The sequence below is a fragment of the Passer montanus genome, unplaced genomic scaffold, assembly GCF_014805655.1.
Source record: "Passer montanus isolate IOZ18808 unplaced genomic scaffold, ASM1480565v1 scaffold13, whole genome shotgun sequence".
Classification (NCBI taxonomy): Eukaryota; Metazoa; Chordata; class Aves; order Passeriformes; family Passeridae; genus Passer; species Passer montanus.
This window is the reverse complement of record NW_024359832.1, coordinates 14,001,514-14,028,711: the sequence shown is the minus strand read 5'-3', so window position 1 is coordinate 14,028,711 and position 27,198 is coordinate 14,001,514. Positions and strand designations below refer to the sequence as shown.

The 27,198-nt window shown below is 38.8% G+C and overlaps 1 protein-coding gene across 1 annotated transcript in view; it reads right to left on the bottom strand.

The window, feature by feature from the left end:
- Window positions 1-27,198, bottom strand: part of FBXL5 (F-box and leucine rich repeat protein 5) — a 34,149-nt gene that overhangs the window by 6,548 nt on the left and 403 nt on the right. The window contains exons 2-11 of the mRNA XM_039698773.1: window positions 27,086-27,181; window positions 15,569-15,784; window positions 13,793-13,888; window positions 12,835-13,018; window positions 10,418-10,600; window positions 7,941-8,066; window positions 7,327-7,475; window positions 7,059-7,141; window positions 4,554-5,276; window positions 1,638-1,786 (exon numbers count right to left, since the gene is read on the bottom strand). Coding sequence (XP_039554707.1) covers window positions 1,638-1,786; window positions 4,554-5,276; window positions 7,059-7,141; window positions 7,327-7,475; window positions 7,941-8,066; window positions 10,418-10,600; window positions 12,835-13,018; window positions 13,793-13,888; window positions 15,569-15,784; window positions 27,086-27,181 — 2,005 coding nt within the window. The remainder of the gene's footprint in view (window positions 1-1,637; window positions 1,787-4,553; window positions 5,277-7,058; window positions 7,142-7,326; window positions 7,476-7,940; window positions 8,067-10,417; window positions 10,601-12,834; window positions 13,019-13,792; window positions 13,889-15,568; window positions 15,785-27,085; window positions 27,182-27,198) is intronic.

Here is a 27,198-nt window from a genome sequence, read left to right as displayed (position 1 = left end):
GCACTTCTCTCTACAGGAATAACTGCTGATCCAAAGGCATGCATGATGCTTTAGAGAACTAAGCAGAGCTTATAGGCTCACAGATTCCAGCAGGCAGTAAAAGGAAGGAAATAAACAGGAAGAGGATCAGACAACTTTACAGAATAGTTCAAAAATATTCTGTTTAAATTTAAACAATTTCTTGAGGATGCTATGAAACAGCCAAGCTTTAAAGTGGTGGGCTCAAACACAGATTTGGGCATTGTAAACTAATACAAAGACATTATGGTGCATTTTATAGGGACAAAATGAAAACCAGAAATGTCTGAGGACAAATGAAGTCTGGTCTTACTGACAGAAGTATAAACAGAGGAAAAGTAGCAAGCAATCAGACGTAAAAGGAACAGGATTCTAACTGGTCTTTGAAGACATCTTTAAGCTTAACATAATGCAGGAAAAAGAGTCAGTGAAGGACTTAAAAAAAAAAAAGAACCTTAAAATTTCCAGGTGGAAATGAAAGACAACAGAAAATAGATTTGTAAATGCTGTAGTATAGACAGAATGCAAGGAAGGAAAAGTATGTGTCTCAAAAAAAAAAAGCAGTGTCAAAAAAGTGCATAAAGTGCAAAAATTATGGAAACAAGATAAGATTTAATACTTTCACTTCTAGTATTACAACACAATCCAAGTGCATCATATTGTATAGATTTCAATGAATTGAATACCCAAATATCACTACAGATTTACTTGCAATACCAAAGCTCTGGCATCTGATACCCAGGCTGCGGTTGCATCTCAATACAGATGCAAATTATTGAGCTGGACACTGTGAACTACCAGGTAATAGAATTTTGGTTTTTACACAAAATTAGATGTACAGGCCTATGAACCTGGTTATCATCTTCTTTTTCCCTTGCCTTCTGTTGCACTTACCTGTTTTAAATTCACACATGGAATGCCAGTTACACTATGGCTCCCATCTCTAATGCTAGGAATACTTACTGGACTTAATAGACTGAGTTCCAGTGTGGTAAACACTGAAAAGACTGGCAACATGAACAGACTATGCATTTATATAGAGATCCTTCTCCAGCTTAGATCTGTCCCTGAGTTTCTGACTCAAGCAAAACCAGAAAGCAAGCCTGAATTACACTTTCCGTAAGGACATGTGATGATAGAATAAAAAATATCCTACACCAGAACTAGTGCAATATGGGAAGTTTGCATGGCAAAACACACATCACTGGTTTCCTAAAAATCCCTGCTTTGGTACCAACCTAATGAAGCCTCTGTCTGAGGTTATGACCATACAGAAAACATACAACTGCATGATTTACAGTGGAAATATGGACAGGGCAAGAGCGTAATAGCAGCTATGGAGACTTACTTTCTACCCCTATTAATTATGCTAAACTAAATTAAGAGATACAGGCACTAAGAATGCTTTCCTACATAATACAGAACTGTACTAGTGTTACAACAAAACAAAAAAAGGCAAAACCAATTTAACAGTGATAATTTTGTAATTAATCCGTGAAACCCAGTGCTACACAGACATTAGAAAAGGTGAGGTTTTGGTTGCTCTTTTTGTTTTAAGAAGGTCTCACACTGAGCATCACTCCCCAGAAAAGCATCACATCTCCCTAGAAAGACATTACCGTTAATGTTGTCACAGTAGTAAAAGTGTTCATCTTTTAGAGAGGGGCATGCAGAAACTAACTCCTGCAGGCCTGCACCAGTTACAGTGAGACAGCCCGAGAGGTTCAGGTGCTCCAAATGCGGCAGTCCTCCTCCCAGAGTCAGAGCCCTGTGGACACAGAAGAGACGCGTTAAGAGCGCGCACGGCAAGCCCTGACAAGCACCCACTGCAACACCCCACCACAGACCTGCTGCACCTCCTGCAGCACACACACCTCCAAGGAACCACCCAGGTTTAAACCTGCCACTTCTGTACTCTCTTTTAAAGGAGGATCACCCCTGAGCCACACAACAGGCCTGAACAGATTTCTACAGAAGGTAACAATTCCACAGACAGACTTTAGTGGGAAACCACTTTTTTTATGGATGACACCAGAGATAACTGACTATTTCAAAGAACTACAAAGCCATTCTTCTTCAAAATACCAATTATTTTGTCAGCTCTTCCAAGGTGATGTATACTCCTCATCTCACACTAAAACATGACACTCCCAAGCTTGGTGCATTATGCTTCCAAAGTTTGACCCTTTTTCTTGTTAAACTTATTTTGGAATTCAAATTTTTGTTTTTCTAGGACTGACAGCAGAGCTTCTCTCTGCCAACACACCATCTAATTGTTCAAATGTAATTCTCTAGCATTCTCTGAGTGCAAGAGAATTTGGCTGCTGATTCAACAGGCACATAGATGTACCACACCTGAGCAATTACTGCCTCTCAACCTGCTCTCTTCTCTGCGAGCCCACAGAGCAGCCAGCCAAGTTCAAGAAGAAACAAGCTCACTCACCTGAAAAAAAAAACCACCAGGCTTGAATCACCAAACTGCAGATTCAAGCCAGGGTTTAAAACTGAAGATGCCTTCAGAGCATCACTGTACAAGCTTCTCCTGTCAGCAGGGAGAAGCAGGACTGCAGGCCACAAAACCAGCTATGAGGTAACAACGTACATAAAGCAAATGGACTGGCGTGTGTTTGTATTAGGGGGTTTCACTCTTTCCCCAGGGACTCAAAGTATTCTTGTGACTACAAGAAGCACTTGTTGCAACACACTCTCAGGTCCTAAATACTTTAACCCAAAAAGCACCAATGGGAAAGCAGCGATGCAATTAAACCCTTGCCGTGACTCAGTGACCAAATCTCCCTTTGCTCCCACACTAAGTAGTCATGAAAAACCAGACCAGTAACGTGTCAAATACACACAGCACAACCTAATCAGCACCTAACAAAATTTGTCAGGACAAGTCCATTGCAACACTTGAAGAGAAACAAGCTCCAACACAAAGCGCAGATATCTGAAGCATGCCCTGAGGAAGGGTAACACTGGTGAGCGAGTGTCAGAAGAATCACAGGAGACATCTGAGCAGCTGGTAGTTGTGATCATCAAATGGGAACAAAATCCTAGGAGAAACAAATTGATGCCAGCAACACCTCACACTACTCCTCAGTTTACTACAGCAAACAGCACAGAAATGCATGAAATCTTCCCACTCCAAGAAGCTTTAATTAGCCCTAAGTGCTGCAGCACACCTGAGCAGGAGGCTGCAAATACCCCAGCCTCATCCCATTTTCAGTATGAAGCAGTAACTACATATTTCTGACAGTACAAAGTATCAGTAGCAAATAGCAAACAGAAAATTCTGAAACCCATTAAGCCATCTCAATGTTTTCAAGTCAAACATCTATTCTCCTCCTTTAACTGTTACATGAGGCTGTATTGAACATGTTGTTCTGCACATACAGAATCATCATAGAATCATCTGGGTTGGAAAAGACTCTTGGGAAAATCACATCCAACTGCTAACCCAGCACTGCCAAATCTACCACTAACAGCACCAAGCGTAACATCCTTTGCATACCTCCAGGTATGCCACTTCCCATGGCAGCCTCTTCCAATGCTTGAAAACCCTTTCAAGTGAAGACTTTTTTTTCCTAATGGCCAATCTAAACATCCTCTGGTGCATATTGAGGCAATTTCTTGTTACTTGAGAGAAGACATGGAGCCCCACCTGGCTACAGCCTCCTTTCAGGTGGTTGTGAAGAGCAGGAAGATCACCCCTGAGCTTCCTTTTCTCCAGGCTGAGCCACTCCTTGGCAGACCTCTGTTCCAGACTCTCCCCCAGCTCCACTGCCCTTCTCTGGGTATAGTCCAGTCCCTCAATGCCCTTCTTGCAGTGAGAGGCCCAAAAGTGAGCACAGGATTTGAGGTGTGGCCTCTCCAGTGCCAAGAACAAAGGGACAGTCACTGGGAACACTACTGCTGATACAGGCCAGGTGCCACCTGGGCACAGCTGGCTCGTGTTCACTCACTGTCAAACAGCACCCCCAGGTCCTTTTCTACCAGGCTGCTTTCCAGCCACTCTGCCCCCAGCCTGCAGCACTGCCTGGAGTTGTTTTAACCCCAAGGGCAGGACCTGGCACTTCATCTCATTGAACAGACAACTGGCCTCAGCCCATTGATTCAGCCTGAGCCTAAATTATATTGTTATCCAAACAGGTTAATCAAGATGTCACTCCAGTTTCATAAACTTTCAAGCATACTGGCAGGCATAATGAAAAAACTGGGGAATCAACACAATTTCTTAACAATAAATCACTAGCAAATCTAAAAAATTAATACTGTCTAGCACAACAAATTCACAAAAATACTTGACTTCAGAAAACAAATATAAAAGATTTTACTGTTATCTCCAAAAGAAAAGATGGAAAAAGTTTTCAAGTCTAGTACTGTAACTATTTAAGAGAGAAAGACCACTTAAAACTTACCAGTTTCTTCAATAAAAATGTTTCTATTGAAATGAGGCAGATTCATGCCAGAATGGCCCAACAAATAAAATCAGAAAAAATATCCTGCAGTAAAACAGTTCAAAAACGTCTCCTCACCTGAGAGCACGGTCTGTTATCTGGTAACAGCCTGACAGACTGAGAAACTGAAGAACTCGTGCAGTCTCTTCCTCTGTTTTTTCACTCCCAGAGTATGCAGAGTCTTTTTTCTCTGACTGTTTAGTCCTTATTGGTTTTCTACACAGTGCAGAGGACTCTGGAAGTGCTCGAATAGTTCTTAGTGCTGTCCCAGCACAACAAAACGAGTGACCGCAGTAAATCAAGTCAGTAGAAGCACAGTGCTGCTGCCACCCTCTAGTCCTTAACCCATAAATGTCTCTATTGTAGCACAATGCAGAACAATTAATATGGGATGTTGGTTCCATAAGACAAAATCCTTCAACATTCCTGTGTCTCCACTCTGCAGCATCTTCAATGTCAGCTAAATCATCTGCATCTAGCATCCACACATAAGCAGAACTGAAATTTTCTGAGCCGTCAGGTTTAGTCCAGTGCTGCTCACCATTTCCTCCCTGAATGAGATTTTCATTGCTGATTTCATGCAAACCATTATACTTCTGGCTGGACTGCAGGGTAATCTCTCTGTTCTTCCACGAAGTCTTAGTGTTCCTGTTCCTGCAGCTTTTCAGAATGCCTCTGGTATGATGAGTTGATATGATACCCAGTGCTCTGGAAATCCTCTCTATAGCCACATCTGTAATTTTTTCACATCCAGACAGATCAAGGTGGCGTAGATTTTGACAATACCCAACTGAACACCAACTAAAATCAGGGGAGGAAAAAAAGTGGTTTGGTTGAGAGGTGGTGGTTGAGGTTTTTGAGGTTTTCCTCAGAAATAGTTGTTAAAGCTAAAAATATGAAAAAACACTTCACAAATAAAGTACTTTTATTAATTCACATAACATACAAAGAAGCTATCCCAGACAGATTAGATTTGATACTCCAAGTATCACCTAGAAAAATTTTGTCTAGAGAAACATGAAATCATTCATGAATCAGTAACAACTTCTATTTCTCCATGTACTGAGACTTAAAAGAAGTCCAAATTTGCCATATACTGAACAAATATTTGAATAATAGATCAAGACTGCAAACACTAAATACACATATAACAATTCTGAAAAACAAGTGCATTATACTCACCAGAAGCTACCAAGAGACATCTGAGTTACCAAATATCAAAGTTACTTCTCAAAAGGCTGAAAATACTGAACTAGCAAATTTCACCTCCCCCAAAAATACATCTGAGATTCCATATTCAGTTTGAAGTATTGTAACAGCTGTAATTTCTAGAATTTTGAGTTTCTCAAGCTTGGCTGAAACGCCAGTGTACTTAGATCATATGTCCTCCTGTCCTTTCCCATTTCTCCTAGGAATACTAGATGGATTTCTGAAACAGCACCTGTGTTGCTAATTATTCCATCATTAATTAAAAACCAGGCTTTTTCATTTTAACAAAAGCTTACTCTTACCTTTTAGCTTAGTCTTACCTTTTTCAAATGGAATAGAAATTTTATCTACAGTAATATTTTTTACATTATTAGCTATAAAAGTATGTGATTTAACTGACCTTTACCTATCCATAGTTAATGTTACTATCATTTACTTTAAGTAAATTTACTATAAGTAAATTTATATTAAATTTTAATTTATATAAACATTTTAATTTATCTGATTTTACTATAAATTTTACTATAAGTAATTTACTTCTATAAGTGATTATTTATATTTAGAACAAGCCAAACTAATTTTCTGAGTTACAAATTGGAGTGTTGTAAACACAGATACATGATGAGTGGCAAATAAAGTAAATTTCACTAGATATTGACTTCTGAGCCCTGAAAATTCTATAAAACTTCTATTTCAAATAAAACTTCTTATACAAGCTGCAGGGTGTTGCCACCAGCATCCATGCAGGTAAGATTTGGTGTGGTGTTCACACTACCTGAGAGCACTACATGATGTAAATGCAGAACACTGAAATACCCACTGAGTTTCAATACCACAGTAAGACCCACTGGTGCAGGTTCTGCATCCATACACCATCCCACTGACATCAATGACATTTCTGCAGGCCTCAGTAAAATTCAGGAATCCACAGACAATACACCTAAGCCTTAGAGCTTTGCCTATCATTTGATTTGAGTGTCTGAGATAGCAGTATTCCACACCCTAGCAGCTGCAGCAGACCAAGAGAACTTCCTTAACTGAGCAACTCCATACAAATCTATGGACAAGTTCTTAATACTAGAGCAAAACCACAACTATCGTTATGGGTAGGTACACACTGATAGGTAAGAAGCATCCAATAGTGAAGACAGAGAATTTTAAATGGCCACTACAAAGCTACATGTTTACTTGGTATTTTAGTGATCTGTTAGCCTGGTTTAGTTCTTAGTCAAAAGTCACATGGGAGTTACCAAGTTGATTTCTCTTTCTTTCTTTCATTCTTGGCAATGGACTAAGAAATGTTTGAATGTTTCCACCCAACACTCAAACACCTGGATTATAAGTTTGTTTTAAAGGAAACAATAATTATCTAACCTTTCAAATACAGAGTCTGAAATATCGGTTTGAGTGAGATCCAAATATTCCAAGTTAGGGCAAAGCTCCAAGATCTGTCTAACCTGAAAAAAAGAAAGGAAAATAATCAGTAAAGATACAAGCCACTAAGGCCACACATAGTGTCTAGAGATAACTTACAAATTAGCATTGCTTTGGACTGCAACCCACTTACACTACCCAAACACGTCAGTTATTAATTAAAGACTGCATAGCCATAATTATTAAATTCAAGTTTCAAATTACACACCATTTTGCTGGACACTGCAGAACTGTAGGCCAATACCAGTGTCTTCACTGAGGAGCCTACAAGCGGGAGGACATGATGAATTAGGCCATGAAGTAAACGTTTTTCCATTTGTGCTATATTAATGGCAAGTGAATCTTCAGCTGCTTCTTCTGCAAAATAAACCCAGAGAGAAAGAATTAAAATCATTAAAGAACTTGGAGAAATATTTACTACAGGTTATGTACTGCTCAGGGCAGCCCGGGGCAGCTGTTTCCACCAACTTGCTTTAGATATCAAAATACTATCTCACAGGGCATTTCATATATACATAGATATATCTATAGCTGTAATTTAACAGCTTGGGACAAGTTTTTAATCAAGTCTAGAGTGCATCAGGATGCAAGATGATTCATCCAGACTTTCTGAAGAGATGAAGCCTAACCCATACCTTCAGACACATCTCCATAACTCTTCTACCTCCTCTCATGTTTGCTCTTTCCTAGACAAATTAATTCCAGTCATTAAAATCAGATGCCTGCTTCTCTCCTACCAACCTCCATCTCCCTTTTTTCCACTCAGCTTGTTTCTTACAGCTATGTCATCTTCAGGAAAAAAACCCCAACAATTTTACCTACCAGATTCATCTATGTCAGCATCTTCATCCCACTCCTGGAAAGCACGACTTTCATCTTTTCTGTTTTTCACCCATTCCTCATCAGGTTCAGTCTCAGTATCTGCTGCAGGACCACTATACCAATCACCTACTCACCACCATCCCCCAAAAAGAAGAAGAAAAACAAAGTTAATAAAAATTTCTCACTGCAGCAGAAATCACCACTGAAAGCTTTTCAGTATACTGTGACCTGATTTAAGGGACATAAACGAATTTTGAATTCATCTCAACTAAGACTGGACTAAACCTTAAAATAATTCTTTGTTTGATCTTTATCCTTAAGCTTCAAAAGATTCTTAGAACAGTTTCAGTACCAACCCAGAAGTCACAGCCTATTATGCCTGTCTGAGACATGCCTGCTGTCCTCACTTGCTTAGTAGGGACCAAAATGATCACAAAACAACAGAAACACTCATGGAATATCTGGACTGTCTAGGTGCTCAAGTTCCTTCTGGTATATAAATTATTCATCAGCTTTTACTGTAACCTTGGTTGAAGATATCTTTTTTTTCCTCTGGAATATTACAAATATACAGTTAACCAGCCTGGTTTTAGTCCCTGCATATGACAACTCCAAGATCACAAAAAATCAAATTCCAAAAGTATCCTACTTATAACAGCTACAGAATACTTGTAACACACATATGACTCAAATCAATACACAATCATTTTTTAGAACATCTGGATGAACAAGGAGATCAGCAACAGCTCTGCTGTTTAGCTGGTGGAGCACCCCTTTCCCCTCAAGGTCACTGCACAGGCATTAATTCACTTCTAGTTTGGATATTTGGCAGCACTGGCCTCAGGATAAGCTCTGCTGCCTCCCTTGATGCACCCATGCTGAAAAACAAACCACCTTATTGAACTGTCTTACGGGGGGAACCTTACTCTTCCTACGGCAAGAGCAACTCCTGTTGGGTAGTAGCTAAAAGAACAATGTTTCTTCTATGAATAACACAACGACAATGAAATCCCAATTGACTGTCAACCATTTAGTTCTGGTAACGTTTCTCATCATCTTTAATCCATCTTCATATTACATAAGAAGCGTCAGAGGCTTTATGTGTACTAGGAGGGGAAAAAAGCAATAAATTTAACTAAGCCTACATAAAACTACAATTCTTCTCCCCTCCCTGTGGCAGCAAATCCCATCTGAGAAGCTTCCACCCAGTTAGAGCACTTCTGTACAAACAACTGTAGCAGTACAAACAGTACATCATGAGAGCAGCTTCCTGTTGTGCCAAGCCAGGTTTAGAAGCACTCATTTTAAGCACCTGCCTATTATCTTTTTTGTTGTTGTTGTTGTTGTTGTGTGTGTGTGCAGCACTAAATTATCAAGACAATTATGTTGCAAATGCAAATTTAAGAATTTTAACTTTGGAACCCCTCTTCTCAGTCTTTGGAAGCTACAGAACCAAACTATTTCCTTCAGGAAGACTTAGCCAAACAAAAAAAAATTCAGAGCAAGAAATTATTTAATTCCTCTCTGCCTTGTACAAATTTTAGAAGCCATAAAGAAGTTTTTAGTTTTTATGTATCTCTAAAGCTAAGTCATATAAACACAGCTTTTTCTCTTAAAATCTTAAAGGCAGACAAAAGACTTATTAAACAGCATAGACTTTCTCCTTTTACTGAACTACACTGACGTGACAGCACTGTGAAGCCTGCAGTTCCATACTCCAGTGATTCTTTAATACTCACATCAATATGGACATAAGGCTACAAATACACTCTGATGACTTGTAACTGGCCTCACTGGAATGCAGAGTATTTGGTATTTGAACAGAGTATTTGAACAGGTACTTTTGCAAAGGTCACACTTCTCAATACGAAATTCTAATTAACAGAAGAGTTTGAGGGAAAAAAGTTTAAAAAAAAACACTTACTGCAGTAGAAATCAGTGAAGTAATATACCTAAAGAATCAATACTAAAACTAAACATTCTTTCAGTTTTCTTTGAAGCTTAACTAGATTGTGAGGAAACATTAGGACTCCAATTATTTTGAACTTCCTTTCTGCAGTTATGCATTTCATTTCTACCTAGTAACCTAAGACAATAATTTTACTGATGTAAGTGTAACAGCAGCATTTACAATTCAAAACTCCTTAGATTATTTAATAATTTAGATGTTGTATTAGTGAACATATTATTAGCATTCATACAAGCAAAAAAAGGGGATTTTACCTCAGTAAAACCAGGTAAGCTGGATACAAAATATGCTCAGGAGTTTCAACCAAGGCAACTGCTAGTTTCTTAAGGCTGCAAAACTGATATATATCTTGGGGATTTTTAACATTCAATCAAGTTTCAGGACACTATCCTTGTCAGAAAGGTGCACCTCACATGCTCAGCTGTCAGGCTCAGCCTAAAGACTCTTTTTTACAGGCCCAAAAATCCTGATAGCTGATGTGCTTTGAAAGGAGCTAAATGGAACTTACCTCTGGCCCAACGAACAGGGTAAAGATGTTTCCACAGAGATCCAGTTTTAGCCAACTGTGACCATTCAGTGCTTACTTGACTACACTGACATAACTCTTGGGGGTTAAGGTAACTGAAAATGGTCACCATTACTTCAGGAGGGAGATTAGTAATATTTGTGGTGTGCCCTGTTACTTCAGTTTCTGAAATACAGAAAGCATGTGTTAAGTGAAGCACAGACTCACAGCTTTAATAACAGCAGAACTCACATTTTTACTAGAAAAAACAAAAAATGTGTCTGAAAAAATGTTAACAACTGTTAAAGACAGGTATTGGTTTGGCTTTAAAAAGCTTTCACTGTAACCACACCTTGAACAACAACAACAAACCAGCAGTTTTCTGTTTGCCACTTTCTCATCTGGCTCACTCATTCAAAAAAAAAAAGTAAATTAATGCTACTCAACCACAGAAAGATGAAAACCATACCTGCTATAAATGAAATGCTTTAAGAAAAATGCCTTCTGTTGCAGATGGTATCTGTACCTGGTCTGCCACATTCCCAGGAAACAGTACTAGCACGCAGAACCTACCAGCTGGCACCACTCTCGCTGGAAGCACTCAGCCTCTTGACTGGGACACAGAAAAGTTCATGCTCAACTCTTGGCACCTGTCTTGAATTTTATTTCTAGCTTTAGCTGCTAGCATTGACAATTTTAACTTCTGAATGGTGATGAGCCATTCAGGCTGTAAAGTAATAAATACTAAGATGAGATAATACTAAATACTAGATGAGAGACTAAAATTTGACCACTGTAATTAATACTTGAATGGAAAGCAGTGGGTGCTATTTCCAACAGCTCTCCCTGATCGCCATACTGCAAAGAGACTTGCAAACTACATAAAATAAATTCAGAGCTTTGGTTAGTGAGGCCTTTGGCTGTTTTAAGAGATTTTAAATGTTTTGTTTCAGAAAAATTTCCTTGAAAAAATATTTCTAAAGCACTTTTCAGGAGTCCTTTGAAATAGCAGGCTTTACTAATAGTGGGGTTTTACTTCTAAAGTGCCTAGAACTTTTACAGAGAGAGAAGCATCAGATTTTTGTTTTGCAAAGAAGCTTCAAAAGTGAGCATAATGCAAACTTTATCACGATAAGTTATTGCTACTTCAAAAAATATAATTAAATACCGTTTCACTTGATGAATCAATGTATTTATTTGTACAACTAGCATGTTGCTGCGTGAATTATACAGAATTTCACAGGGAAATGCAGTTAAGCCTGCACTAAGGACTGCAAGCTATTTAGCTTTCTTCCTTTTCTTAAAAATTAACGAAAAACACATCTTCTCCTCTCCCAAAGCCTAAAACACAATGACTGCAGAATTACTATTGTCCCAAAACTGCTATTTCAGGTGGATTTAACAGCAAGTAATGCCACAAAGCTACGTCTGTCACATTCATCTGTTAAGACTCAATAGTATTTCACAGAATGGACCATGATCTTTTCTGAAGGCTTCACCTGGAGGGCAGAAAACGACCAGTTGAGTAGTTCAGAGAAGTCAAGTTTTATCAAAAAAATCTGATTACAGACTAATTCATCAAGTTTTTCTAATGAGAGCAGCACATCTTATCAACATCACAAACTCAGTCCTGGAGAGCTCACTTTACATATCAGACTCACACCAGCATTACACTTTTGGTACATTAACTCTCCTTCCTTGGGGCATCAATTCTTTTTTGTTAAAGAGAGAAAACTGTAGATACTGACAAGTTAAGCTGATTAAGCAGTCATAAAACGAGCCTGAAGTCTACTTTAGTAGTTATTTATTCTAAGTTTCACCAGAAAAGGTAGTTGGAGATAAATGCAAAGTAAGTATCCACTTTCAGAAAACACATTTCTCCTGACTTATTCACATGCTGCACAGATTCATTCACTTGCATTACTCACAGGTCCTTTCTCATTCCTGAGAGGCCCAGGAAAGTTAGGTAGAGGAGTTGGGAAGGTGAATGCTTTTAATTTGAAATATTGTCACCTTGATAACTATTCTGTGTTATTAAAACATCAACACAAAAAGCTTACAAAGCTGTCCTAAAAACCAAGAATGAAATGCAGAGTCTGCAAATAGAAAATATAATTTCAATGGAAGCATGAAATTAGAAGTTAATTACATTTTCCATCTGTTTATCATATAAAATATTAACATGGGAGGGAAGGGAGAAGACTGTTGAGAACAGGTAAACAGTGAAGTACTATTTACATTACAACCTGCCAAGATGCCCATAACAAACAATTAAGTTTCTGAAGTTTCAAAACTGGTTTGCAGATACGCCCATTTTATATGAATTACTCTTTCTGCCCATACATAACTAGGTACATCACTGGGTGTGGTTTTTTAGATAAAAACTGCAGTCTGAAAGTTACTTTAATTAGATACTTCACCTTGATCTGCCTTCTCATCCACAGAATACTTAAAGACCTTCTGAAGCTCTTCTGCTTGATTCCACTTACTGAGACCTCTGAATTCTGCAGCCTCTTTCTGTGAGCAGTGTTGTGCAATTACTTTCTTCTTAATATCTTTCAGCTCTTCATAAGTGAAGTATTCCATCAACATTGGCTGAAAAACCTAACACAAGGGAAAAAAAATCTGGTACTGACAGGAACAGTCAATAATGCTACACAGACCTACCTACACAGAATTTCCTGTTTCAAGTTCCCTCAAAGTAAAACATGTCATGTATTAAGTGAACCTAAGGACAGGACCATGGAAATTTTAAATTCTACCCCCCTGCTTTCTAACAGAACACAGCACAGTATCAGACAAGCTGTTTTAATTTTTTTTCCCCACCAGAATAAGGAAGGGATTAAAGTTGCTTAACCTATATAACTTATCAAAGTACTCACATGGAAGGCAAAGTAGTAAGGAAGAAAAACATGAGAAAAGACTTCCCATGGACAGACTTGAGAAGAAGCTTCCCAGTTTTTGGATACCCATAAATCATCAGACTGGCAGTACTAGTCTGTTTCAAATATAGGTCAGAAGCTGTTTGGGAGTGTCAGTTTGACTCATGAAGCACTGGTTTACAGGATGTCTCTTTTCTCATTGAAGTTTTGCTACATATCCATTTAAACTACTTGCTGCAAACAATCCTAGCCCCAATGGACTTCTGTTATTAATTTTTTTAAGAACTAGAATTTCAGCATAAGCTTCCTATATACTCAGTTTCAGAACATGCCAGTTTCCAGTCAGAGTACTGAACAATGACACTACAGTCCTGAATGTAAATTAGCAATAAAAACAGAGAACTGAAAAAACAATGGATCTCTGAGCCATTTGTCCCTATTCAGTTATTCCAAACCCCAAGGAAGATCTTCACATTTGAAGAAAATCTTTACCCACCTCCTCTTCCTCTTTCATATGAGGAAGGAAATCCCTGGTAAAGGCTTCCAATCTCTCCTTCAGCTGTTTCGCATAGTTTAGCTGCTCATATTCATTCTGAGAAGAAAGCAAAGACTTAATGGTTGCACAATTTCATCCAGTCATCCAAGGAATGAACTGTCCAATAAAGCAGTGGTTCAAAGGAAAGCCCATTATGCCTTTCCCATGCATGCAGCATGTTTGCTCTGTTTCATAGTAAAAATTTGTTTACTTAATGACACTGACACTGTGTACTGGCCTGTTAACAGGCAGAGCAAAGAATTCCCTTCCTGCCTGAGTCCAATTTATTGTCTTAGCATATATGAATTCATTTCTCTAATCCCATTTTTACTTTGGAGCAAAGACTGAAATCTGCCAATCTACAATCTCACACAAAGTTCAAAGTAGTAGCAGACTACTTTGCATGGTTTGTATATAAAGTGTTCTACGATAAAACTGCCTACTTAATCTTTCAACTGAATACATTTTACCTTAGTTATTCTAAAATTCTAACTTCTAAATTATAATCAAAATTTACAGTCGGACTTGCTATACAGATTTTTACTTTGGAAATTGAAAGAACTGTTAAATAAAGATGTAACTGACTTGTTCAAGCTCATCCAACCTCATGTATCAATTTGTTAATTATTCTCTGAGTCATTATAAGAAGCTGGTTCTGAAATCTGCCCAGTAATTGCAACATACTGAAGTTCCTCCTAACTCTTACCATAAATGTTTTTCTTTTCAAGCTTCTACAACATCAAGAAACCCTGACTATTACAGAGACAAGATTAAGCCATCAGTTTAAATTAAACTAACCACTAAAGAAATCTGGTTTTGCACACTTAAGAAATCGAGTAACAGAATAACACTAACATCCTATCAGAGAAGGTGTAACACAAAGCCAAGTGTTACATTTCCTTCTTTCCTTCATTTCCTGATTGTTAATGGACACACAAAAAAATTAAGGTTTATTATGCATAGGGAAAAAATCATTTGTAGGGTTCCCAAGCCAAAGTGATGCCTAGATGGTAAAATGGAGTCAATCACCTGCATATTTAGTATTTTCCTTACTGCAAATCTGGACCATATATACTAGAAATGTAATGTGGGAAGTCAAATGACCACTGGAGACTATGGTTCTTATGGGGCAGGAAGGAGGAGTTGAGCTGGGTACCCCAAGAGACAGACATGGAAGAATTCAAGCAGAATTCTACTGGAGAAAAAAGCCAGATACAGAAATAATATTTAGAGTTCTTTCACGACTAGACTATTAACAGGACTGCTGAGCCACAGATTACTGGAAGGAGTACACGAGCCACAGAATAAAACAATGCTGCTTTTTTTCTTAAGTCTGGGAATCATCTCCATTTGTCACAACAATCACAAAAAAAAAAAAAGAACCTCAAGGTTTCCTAACAAATTAATAAAATCTCATCACTTCTATAGCCAGGAACTTCTGAACAGTTAGCAGGGAAGTTTCAAGTATAAAGACTGTTTGGTTATCCCTCTAAAACACCTCAAATTATACAGTGAAGACTGTCTGCCACAAAACACATCTCTGAAAAGACTTTACTAGAAACTTAGTGATTGTGGTGAATGGCAAAAGAATTTGTGTTTCGGACTAGAAAGTATCAAAACAACTTAAAAGTTTCTTCTTCCTCCTTAGTTTCATTCATAAAGAGTATCAAGAAGATCCAAGGCAAACTAATATGTAAACATAGAATGTTTTCCTCAAGTCTCAAAAAGTCTACTTACCTTTACATTCTTTAGCCCTTTCTCAAACAGGCTAAGCATCTCTGAGAGTTTGTTGTCCGAGTGCACATTGTACACTGTCCGGCTACGCTGCTGAAGCAAACCAATGATACACTCATTTTCAATCTGCTCATGCATTTTAAATTCCTTGAATGTAGCATAAAGAGATTGTAGCAGAGCCCGAAAATCATTGTTGTTGGAGAAGTTGGTCTTGGAAAGCTAGGAAAAAGAAAAGTTCATTAAAAAAATGAAAGTCATATCAAACTCAAGTTAAATCCTTAGAATAGGTATTATCTCCAAGGAATTCATCCCTCCTCTTACTTATAAAGGGTAAACACCTACAGTTTTTAACATAAAACAAAGCCATTAAAATCAAAGTTGTATTTAAGCAACATAAAGCAAATCTTGTGAAACACTGAGGTAAACAAATGTAGAAAGATTTCCTGGCGGAAGTCAATGCAATCTCCCCAGCCCAGCAGATTACTGACAGGACCTTTCCCAATCCACATTTTTGTCCATACCAAAAAGCCATTAACACAGGCCCCTGAGCCCATCCTTAGGGATGTATTACCCATAAGGAATATTGAGTCCTACCAGCGAATACAAACTATATTAGCTCTTGGAGAAGGTTTCCAATGGAGCAAAACCCGACAAAACAAGACAGATCAAAATTCTAGGTAATACAGTAGTGCCATTTTTACATGTGTACAACATGTATCAGCAACAATACATTTTAAAACTGTGTTTTCCTTTGGTTAATGTAGAAAATCAGAGACTTTTCCATTCTTATGCTTTATTCCAAGAGCAACTTCAAGAATCATAGCCTACAGCAGTATACAAGACCAAGCACTCTAAAGCAGACTCCAATTCAGAAAACAAGCTACTGCAATATTCAAATGTGGCTTAGCTACAAAGATTCTGGAATCTATGAGTTTTACAAGAAATGGGAATCTGAGACATACATATTACTAACATCAAAAACAACTACAAACTGAGATATGCAAAACTTTTTTTCATTAAAAACCCCCAAATGTACTTACTCATTGTGACATTGCATTGCCACTTCCTGGCAGCCACCAGCAAAATGCAACTGAAACGTGCTGGACACCTGCCAAATCCTTATGTAACTCCAAGTCAGCTGTGCATACTGTACATTACATGCTGTACATATGAGCAAAATGACTCTCACTATGGACAGACAAAGTTACTTAGCCACAGAAGTGAGAGAAAACATGGCAAGGTTTAAGAGGGACTTTTGGGTTTTCTCTTTTTTTTCCAATATGCTTTAGACCAACTAGTGACAGAAGTCAGAAAAAACTGATGTCTGTAACACATTGTTAGGATTTGAAGCATATGTTGTTCTGTATTCCTAAAGAGGAAAGATCTTGGCTTCAAAGGCCTTTTCAATTCCCCACTATGCCCAGAGAATGCAGCACTAGAAGCAGTGGTACTACATGAAACTGAGGGCTTGACTTTCCACACTGAAAAGCAGAAGACTGAGCCAGCACAGGCAAGGGGCACAGAAGCAACTCCTCAGGACAGCCTCCTTGCCTCCTGACACCTGTCAGGAGTCACATCTCAGTAACTAACTGTGGTTTCTCAGGTGGCATTTCCTTTGACTAAGGACAGTGTAGATACAGTTCATTATACCCATAAGGATCCACAAAGTGACTAGAGGCAGTCCCTAAAGACCCTTTTCCCTCCAAAAATCCCATGTGCTCCCAAAAGCTTAGCATTTTGATTGACTTAAAAAGTGTAAACAAGACTGCTGAAGTGGGTAACAGAAAGGTTCCACAAATCTACTGTATTCCACTGTTGACTTGAAAAACAAATCATGAAAATGGTTCTGATAAAAAACTAGCATCTTCTCATCATCTTGACTCAAAGCCTTTTTAAGACTCAAAATGCTCTGTTGAATCTACCTATTATTATCCACAAATCTGGAATAAATAAATAATCTCTTTGTGCATGCAACTGAAGAGCGCCTGTTAGAAAGGGATTGTTACAGAAGCCACTGGAACATGAAGCACTTGTACAGTCACTTCTGCTCCTGAGGCTTCCAGCAGATATCCAACACATTAGGACCTATGGAGAGGATATTGAAGTTCAGTAACTACACTTGAATCAGAAATCACCGTATTAAAAAGGTCAGCCAAAGCTGAGAACAACTGGCTTTTCAGAGGACAGGCAGCCTAGCAACAAAGTCACTTGGTCAGACCTGTAATTTCATTACCAGGATTGATGAAGTCTCATGATGTGGGACCAAGACTGTTAACAGACAGCAGCTACTCCATTGCAAGGTCCACTTTTCACCAGCTCTAACAAGGAAAACTAGTGCAGGAGTTCAGTAGTGCAAGAAGAAAAATCACACATCCCCAAATTCAAAAGAGAACGGCAAGGAGGAGGAAATGGACTGTATAATGGATTTTTTTTGATTCATCAACAATATAAAGCACAGCACATGTGAGAACCCTGAACAGGCTTAAAATGCACCACACTAAACACAGCCACCAGTGTTCAAGAAACTTGGGATCTTTCTGGGCTTCTGAAGACATTATATTTAAACAGCTGTACATTACAGCACAACTGGTTTTGTGTTTGGAATGCAAACTCTAATTGAGGAGCAGTACCACAACAGCAACAGTTTCAGTGGCTCCCAAAATGCAAGAATTATTCAGAATCCAAACAGCCTGAGCAACTGTCCAAACAACAGTCAGTCCTTTGTATTGCAACAAGTGTTTGAAACACATTAGAGACTCATGGCTGACACAGGCATTGTCTAGAAGTAGCCAGGAGCTTTTAAATTCACTTTATTTATTAAACTTTTATTAAAAGAAAATAAATTATGCAATTCAAGCATAGCCATGCTTGAAAAATCTTCGTAGCTCAGACAAGTATATGCCAGTTTTAGGTGAGTGTCCACCTTATTGCACTATAACAGAGCCATTAACATGGTCATGATAAATGTACAGACTTGTACATCCCTAAAACTCACAGTTTAATTTTTGTGTTTTAAGAACAAAATACCAATACTGGCAATACTAACAGCAATTGCTCTTTAGTGCTTCATGTTCACAACACTCAGCTGAAATAACTCTACACTAAACTCTTGCATCTCCCTCATGGCGTTAGTGCATTCATTAAAAAAAATGAAACTTTCTATCTGAGGAAGATGTAGACATTTCTATCCAAAATGTTGTGAATAAATAAGGAAGCTCAAAACTGCTAATTAAAAAACCAAACAAAACACAGTATTTAACTTGTTTTCTGCAAGTGTTTTACACATGTGCCAATACGCAAAAATGTCTTCTTAGAAGAAGGAAATTAATTTTCCAGCAATGTTAGTTTACAGTAAGTAAACTGAAACAGTTTTTTCCTATTAACTCTGCCAAAAATACATTTAAGGAGTGAATAATGTTTGCTTCTTCCTTCCAAGCATACTACGAACCGACAAGGAGAAAGCAGCAAAGAGGAATAAAGAAAAAGCACAGTGCTCCTATCAGACTAGCACAGCCACAAGTGAAGTCTAGACTGCATGCTGACATTCCCAGTTACGAGTACCTCCATTCCCAACTATGAGACAGAAAACAACACAAATTTGAGGAAGGGGAATACGAGCAGAAAACATTTATTTTTCCACTCTTCTACAGATTTCACAAATTTAAAATGGAATATTTTTAATCTTTTTTAACCTTTTCTCAAGGTTAAAAAGTTTAATGTGGCCACAAATTCACAAACTGCTTAATTTCAAATGAAGATTTTGCCTATCAGCATGTGAATTCTGAACAACCACTAACCTCAAAAATTCAGTCTGGAACCTAAAAAAATTGAAAACATTTTTTTCTTTCTGGTCTTCTTGATCAATAGTTGTTCTTTTTCATGTGACATCCCAAGCTACATTTTTCACAGGTCATTCCTCTATATTCTGTTTTCCATGTATAACCACATCAAGACAATCAGCCGATAGCCATAAAATAAAAGTATATAAAATAAAAGACATAATATTCCTGATAATCAATGTAGATTAAGACTTCTACCACTAGTTAACTCATTAGATTTAAAATTAATTTTAAAAATAGTAAAATATTTTTCATTATGGAGCTGGTAGACCATTCTGATTAAAAGAAAAACGATATCAGGATATATATCAGGAAAGTTTTTCATCCACAGTGTGGCTGGGAACTGGAACAGGCTCCATAAGGAAGTGGTCACAACACCAAACCTGACAGAGCTCAAGAAGCTTTTGGACAACACTGTCAGGCACATGGTGTGACTCTTGGGTTGGGATTTTTGCACAAGGCCAGGAATTGGAGTCAATGATCCTGATGGGTCTTTTCCAACTCAGACTATTCTATTATCCTATTCTATGAAAAAAAACAACTGATTTTTAGAATAGAATAGCACCAGAAGACAAAAGGAGTGGGCATTACTAGTCAGCTGTATCTTTTCACTGCTACACTCTCAGGTATTAGCACTCTGCATATGCAGTAGCACTAAAATTCAAAGGACAAATCTGGACTCTGCAGAGGTATTTATCTCAATTTCAGGCACAAGAAAATGGAGGAACAAAAACCACAATAAGATGTGCCTGTGTCAACAGCAAGAGCTTGCAGTTTCATGTCATACTTAATCTGCTGGAAATGAGGGCGTGGGTATGGAGGAGGAAACACCAAAGGAGCAGCCCTGCCTCTGCCTGCACATTCCTGCTGCTTCCCTGGAATACGTGCTAGCAATGATGCAGCTGCAAGATGAACCCATCTGGTGTACTGATCCAGGGAGGAGCTCTGCCTTTTACTGGGTTCGTTTTTCACCTGGCTGGAGCACTAGTAACACCCAGTCACAAGCCATGTCTTACAAGGAATCCACAGCAAGCTCAGCTGATATTGCTCCCAAGGAAGAACTCGGGTGCTGAGGTAGCCTAGCCAAGAGAACGACTGTCCTCAGTGTTGCTCTCCTTGGCTTGCTCTTTATGTAAAGGTATGAGGTGAACAGTAAGAGAATTGGCTAAACTGCTTCACACCCCCACCTGTTTATGTGTACGAAGCCTTAAATCAGGGGAGAAATTACTTATTCTACCCTGGGCACTTTTCTTGGCAATGGATCAACCCAAAATAATAGCAATTAGTTAAGCAGGAAGGACAGAATGTGGCAGAACTCAGCAAGAAATCCAAAGCTTTCAAACGCACTTTTTTCTGGTGTTGTCTTCCCAATGAAACCCCGTCCTCTGTGTAATTTTGTAGCTGTTTTGCAGCATCACTTTTTAAAAAACACAACTACTCAAAAAAAAAAAACAATCTCAAAACCAAACAAAACAAACAAAAAGCTCCACAAATCAAAACTAACCAACAAACAGCACACAGAAATTACAGAATTATTTTGTTTTCAAAGAACACTGGCAACAGGAAAGGTAAAACCTCATATTCTATTTTCAAAGGCTAAGATCAAGCTGATAAATGCCAAGCATAAGAAAACAGTGAAAAAAACTCTTGTACTTCCATTTTTATTGGTGTGTTCCATATCAGTGTCTTATACTATATCCACAGTCAATTTTGTCTAATGAACACCTATAGATCAGGTTTTGAATCATGAAGAGCATTTCACAATGAGAGATGAATAACGATATGGGACTAACTCAATCAAGATTTTCAGTGATGCAATTGCTACAAATGTCAGATCCTCCTGGGGTTCACAGCTGAAAGCACAGCTCAAGATGCACTGATAAAATCAGCTAAGCCTCCTTCACCATGTGATTTCCACAGGCAGAAGCTTACCAAGGCTGGAAGAACAAATGCTATTACCAGGACTGTAGCAAAGAACCAAAAAGAATTTAAAAATATAAAACCAATGAAAAAGCAACTAAATATATGAGCTATGAGGGCCTTGAATGAAATCACGATGAACACTTGCAACTCTGTTGTTATTTATCTATCTGTGTCACACATGCCATGGAAGACTTCTTTCCTGGTTTATGCCCTCAAGGATACAGGTTCCTGCTAAGGCCTTCTGCAAGGTCATACCTGAAGCCCCAGGAGTGAAGTCTCCCACGGCAGTAACTCACAAAACCCAACCAGAGCAAAAATGTCTTTGCACCTCTGCATCAGTCTGACTACAAGTTCCCAGCACAATGGTGGGCACTGGAAAAATTCACCACTGCAGCTTAATCCATTTGGGCACTAACTGCAAAAGCAAAAAGCCAAGTCTCAAGAATTACAACTTGCAGCATTTAATCTGCAAAAAAAAGCATATTCTAGGATAGCTGCACAAAACTTGTACTAACATTGCTACACACTAATTACAGTTCCTCAGTTCCCAGATTTGTAGAAGGCATCAGTTTCATTCTTTTTTTTTTTTTTTTAATACAGAACATGAGAGATTTGGGCACTAACTGCAAAAGCAAAAAGCCAAGTCTCAAGAATTACAACTTGCACCATTTAATCTGCAAAAAAAAAACAAATTGTTGCAAAAAGGACAAAGGTGGGTTGCTATTACCACTCTCCTGAGCAGAGACAGGATGAAAAATCAGAGCAGTATGTGAAAGGTGAACAGAAATCTTTTCTCATATAATGCTGGGGCAAAAATATTTAATAAGCAATTACTTGGGAGAAAAAACTTCTACCATGTCTGGCAGGCAAAAAAAAAAGGATATAAAAGCATCTGGTAAGTAAGAAAAAATAGGTGTTTTGATAAACAAAATTAAAGAAATGAGATGGTAACAAGTGCTGGAAGTGTCCTGAAAAAAAGTGAAATTGCTACACAGCTCTGAAAAACCTCAAAAAAACCCCAAACACATTTTATCACTGTTGTCCCTCATTTCAGACCTCCTGTGGCACTCAAAACGTATTTATTTTAAAATGTAGATATTTAAAACACATTGGCACTTCCAGATTCATTTTCAAAATATTCTTCAGAAAAAAAAAATCAAAGCTGCCATTACCCAGAAGTTATGGCAAAAAGTTACTGAACTATTCAGCACCCCAAAGCTAAGATAACTGGTACAGCCCCTAATGAACTGGACATAGACAACAAATTGCCCCTCTATCCCTGAGTGCTAATGAGGAAATTTAATTTCCTTCTATGAACGAAGGAATTTCCTTCCATCTTTTGCCTGCAGTGAAAGCATAGCCCACCTAAATTTGCAGACTCACTAGGACTAAACATCTCAAGTAGCTCTTTCATCCTAAACAGAGGTGAAGGCAGATGCTCAATGCTACAGCACATTAACTGGGAATAACCAAAAAGTATGAATTTCTAAATCAACATACACTTATTTGAAGCAACACTGGAAAATGAATGACAGTGTACTGCAATATTGAAAAGGGATTTCAAAAGGAGAAAAAAGCTTTACCAACTTTTTTTTTATTAGAAACCCAGATATATTTATCTTCTTGGAATGTGCATTTTCTGCTCTCAGGGGCATCAAGGGAAAGACATTTCACTTTGAAACATTAAGTCCTAAGTTAATTGGTCCAGTTTTACAGATTTCGGTCTCTCTGGCTGCCAGAAAAAGTATGATCTTGATGTGGTCATATAATGCCCTGTCCAACGCTTTAGAATGCCAAATCCACTCAATTCAGAGTGGATTTTTCACTTCTAAACTCTTCATCATACTACAGATGACGTAAGAAAATCACAAATTTAACATATGAAAATATTTCATTCTCTTCACAGAAGCCAAAGGTAAGTGCAGGTAACTTCAACAGAACAGCATTTAGACTTCAAATTAGGAGGACAGAGAACACAGATTATAAGAGAAGAAAAGAGATACTTTAAGTCAAGTATTTAACAGGAAAGGCAGATGACAAAAGAAAAACTTAATGTCTCCTTTGCTCAAATCTGCATGAAAAAATTAACTAGGAAAAATATTTACGGCAATTAATTTTTAGCAGAGTCAGAAGTGTAGACTAGAAAAGAAAAATACTAGTTAAATATTTATGCAAGTTCGATGCATTCAAGTCACCAGAATATGACAAAATTGATCCAAATTTCCAGGAAGATCTAGCCAAAGCAATTACTGAACCATGAGAAATAACTGCAGAGGTCTTTTGTAGAAAGATGAGATCACAGGAGACTGAAGTCAGGCAAACAAAAGAGGACCTTAGATGCTTTTGCTCGAACACCCAAAGGTTTCACAATAAAGGCGAGCTATTAAAGCAGCTGTTCCCTCCTGCCATGGTTCATCCTGTTCCCTCCCATACTGACAACCTGGTTCTGGAGCTTGTTTGACCCCTTATTGAGCCAGTTTTACTGAATCACCTTTCGCTTCAGTTCCCTAGATGAACTAGCTGCTCATCAAGCGGCCAGACAAGCATAAAGGATATCATCAGCAATTAACCCTTCCAGCAGCAGCCATTTTTTACATGCACTCACTCACAGTATGAAGTCTCACACTAGTTTTGAGAGGCAGACAGAAGGACGTGAGAATAAGCAATCAAACACTGATATCTTCATTACAGCATTTAAGAGTGCAACCATTTTTCCGACTCCTAAAGCACCCTAAACTCACTGGGCAATTCTGTAACACAAAGATTTGAAAACATGCTTTGGCTGCAGTAACTCCACAAACGAGCAGGAAGCTTGAAATCCCATACTGGAAGAACCGGTGTCTTGTTTCTGGGGAAGGCCCAGCCAAAATTTCATTGCAGTCTGTAGGTAGACCAGAGTCTGCTACCTGAGTAGTCCCAATCTTGAAGCTATAAGAAGTAACAACTGGCCAGCACAGATCTGTTTAGAAAAAAGAATCTGACTTCCTTTTCATAAGATAACCAAACCACTTAAATGATACATGTTACAGATCATGATCTCTCTAAGGTTTTTGGTATTGTTTTGCCTTACAGCAAAGTAACTGAGCCTGCAGGAAATCACAGGGTAGCTCCAACACTTGCAAATGGTGCTCTCAAACCCAAGCTACCAGTCTCCAGCCAAACCAAAATGGGATTTTAATTATCAGCTGAAATCTGTGTTGTTTTGTTTGTGACAGACACAATACTTTCAGACACAGCTAGGAAAGATGGTACTACACAAGTGGCACATTCTCGAGTGCAGAAAACCAAGACCGTAATGCGACAACAGACACTGCCTCACTGGACATCAGCATGCTGACTTGGACGAGTGCATAGTGCTCTCTCATACTGCACAGGAGTCTAATGACAAAAATGAAAGAGAATTTCAGCATCAGTCCTCAGGGAAGCATGAGATTAGAGAAGCACAAAGCAAGTATGCTGCTGTTAAAAAAAGAACTGCAGAACAACAAATCTGCTCTACTCGACACCAGCGCTGTCCCGTTCTGCACAAGATTTCAGGAAAACACAGACATAATTAGGCTGAGGTTTCACAGTAGCTTCAGTCAATCTAGTCGCTGGCTGTCACAGTCCCACTCTCTGCCTCCCACTGGCTTCAGTAGTGATCTGACCGGTGCTTGCTGGCAGCACTACATCAACAGAAAACCTACCCTGCTTCAGAAAAAAAAATGTTTTCTGCCAGTTTGGAGCCTGAGTCACCTCAAGCACTGATGGGAGCTAGAGAGGCAGGCAATCATAACAGCAGCAGTCAGATAGCTTAAACTGTTAGAGAATGGCAGCTTAGTTCTGACAAAAGCAACAAGTACACTGAGGTACACAAGCGTGACCCACGTGATGAAGTAGAATGAATCCGTTTGCTTAAGCCAGAGAACACACAACTAAGATGGAGGACAGGGCTACAACTGCAAATCGACACAAGATCCTTCTGAAAACGAAGAACGGTTCACTAGAGATGGGAAAACAGAATCTGCTCTATTTGTAGCAAAGATGACGTCAGGCATTAGGACAAGCATTTCAGTTATAAAGACTGTCTGCTGTAGCACTCCGCTACCTACAGGGGGGACATCCTCAGAGCACTTAACAAATTTTCTTACCAGAGTAGGAGATAGATTTGGCAACAGTGTGGATCTCCTAATTAAACATAATTCTAATTACGCATATTATCCGAGTCCAGGGCAGTGTATACAACACAGGTAAAAATGCCATTTAAAATGCAGCAAAGGTACAGGGAGATCTTCGCTAGCATCAACTAAAAAAGTAGGATAACTTTCCTAAAACACTAAACAGCGTAAATGTCCAATTTACTGCTCTGTCTCACATGAAGTCCTGGAAGAACAAAATAAACTGTGTATCTCTGTCCTGAAGGATTGTTTAAGTGCATACGCACTCTATCCATCAGAAACAATGTAATTGTTCTCCTGAGAAGCAAAGATGGATGAGCCCATTTCACCCTCACTAACATTTGGTAGAATTTACCAAATTCAGACACCAGCAGCAACTGAGTACAGGGAACCCAATGAACACAAGTAATTCACCAAATTAAAGAGCCCTCAAGGTCAAACTAAACTCCCCAAGAGCATGGCTTTGGACATTACACTTGCCATGTAAGCAGAACTACAGACTTATCTAATTGCAGCATCTCAATCACACAAGAAGGAAATTCAAACACTGGAAGTTTTTCTGGTACAAAGCTGGCATTATAAAAAGTCACAGGCAAGGCACACACCTCAAGTTCTGCAACAGCGTTAAAGGATCTAAAATTGAACACTTTTTTTAAAAAAGTGCTATTCATGCCTGCCCTTATTCAAAAGATAACGGGAGCAAGAAAATCCCTGTGTAAAAACTATTAGAAAATGAAAGGTTATGAACATTACAAACTGCATAGTTTTAATAAAATTTTCCAATACTCATGAAAACCAGTAATTGCTCCCCAGAAAGTTTTATCAGGCATGGTAAATTTGGTCGAAACTTTGTGGGAGGCTCAATAAAAGTGACAAAAATGCCTCTCTAGGAACAAAACCCAAACGACTACACGATCTCGATGTTTAAATGAAACCTGTTCAGCTGCTGTCAACAACACACTGAAACAGCTACCAGGAGTCAGTGGGGGTGTTTGTTTCCATTTCAATAAAATCCACTCTGTTACGATAGCACAAATCTTTCTGCTGCTGCAGATTAAGCTGATTGCAAATGTACTCTCAAATAAAAGGCAAAGTGAAAGAAACTACACAAGGTCTCCCCTTCTCCTCTCCCCAGACCCTATGCCCAGCCTGTCCAGTTAGCAAATCCTGCAAAAAACAGCTCTAGGTCTTCTTTAACCTATCAGCAAAAGAAGAGGCACACGGAAGGATCTGGTGAATCCCAGAGCAGTGCAGGTGCCATGAGGAAATCGGGAAGCACGAACTCCCCCATGCTGCTGGCAGCAGTAAGCTATGATAATTGCCTCCCATGTAACTTCACCGCTCTTTTAAGTGTCTGCAGCCAATCTGGTTCTCCCAAACAGCCATTTATGCCCGGAGATGGGAGGCAAAACTTCTTGCAGTAGGAGTGCTGGCTGTGAAGTATTTGCCTAAAACCCTCCCACAACACTCAAAGCTGCTGCAGGGAAGTTTGCCTTTCAGGTGACACACCAGCCTTGATTACTTAAACTACCCTGATGCAAGAATAAAAATTATCTTTGTCCACGAGCAAAACTACACCTATTTAAACCAGGAGAGCGTACCCGGGGTACCTTTACGGCGCTCAGCAGCAGAACGGCGGGCGCGGAGCCGTGAGCGCGGTCCCGCGCCCTGCCCGACCGGCGCACGGCCGGGCCGCGCTGCCCGCGCGGGGAGC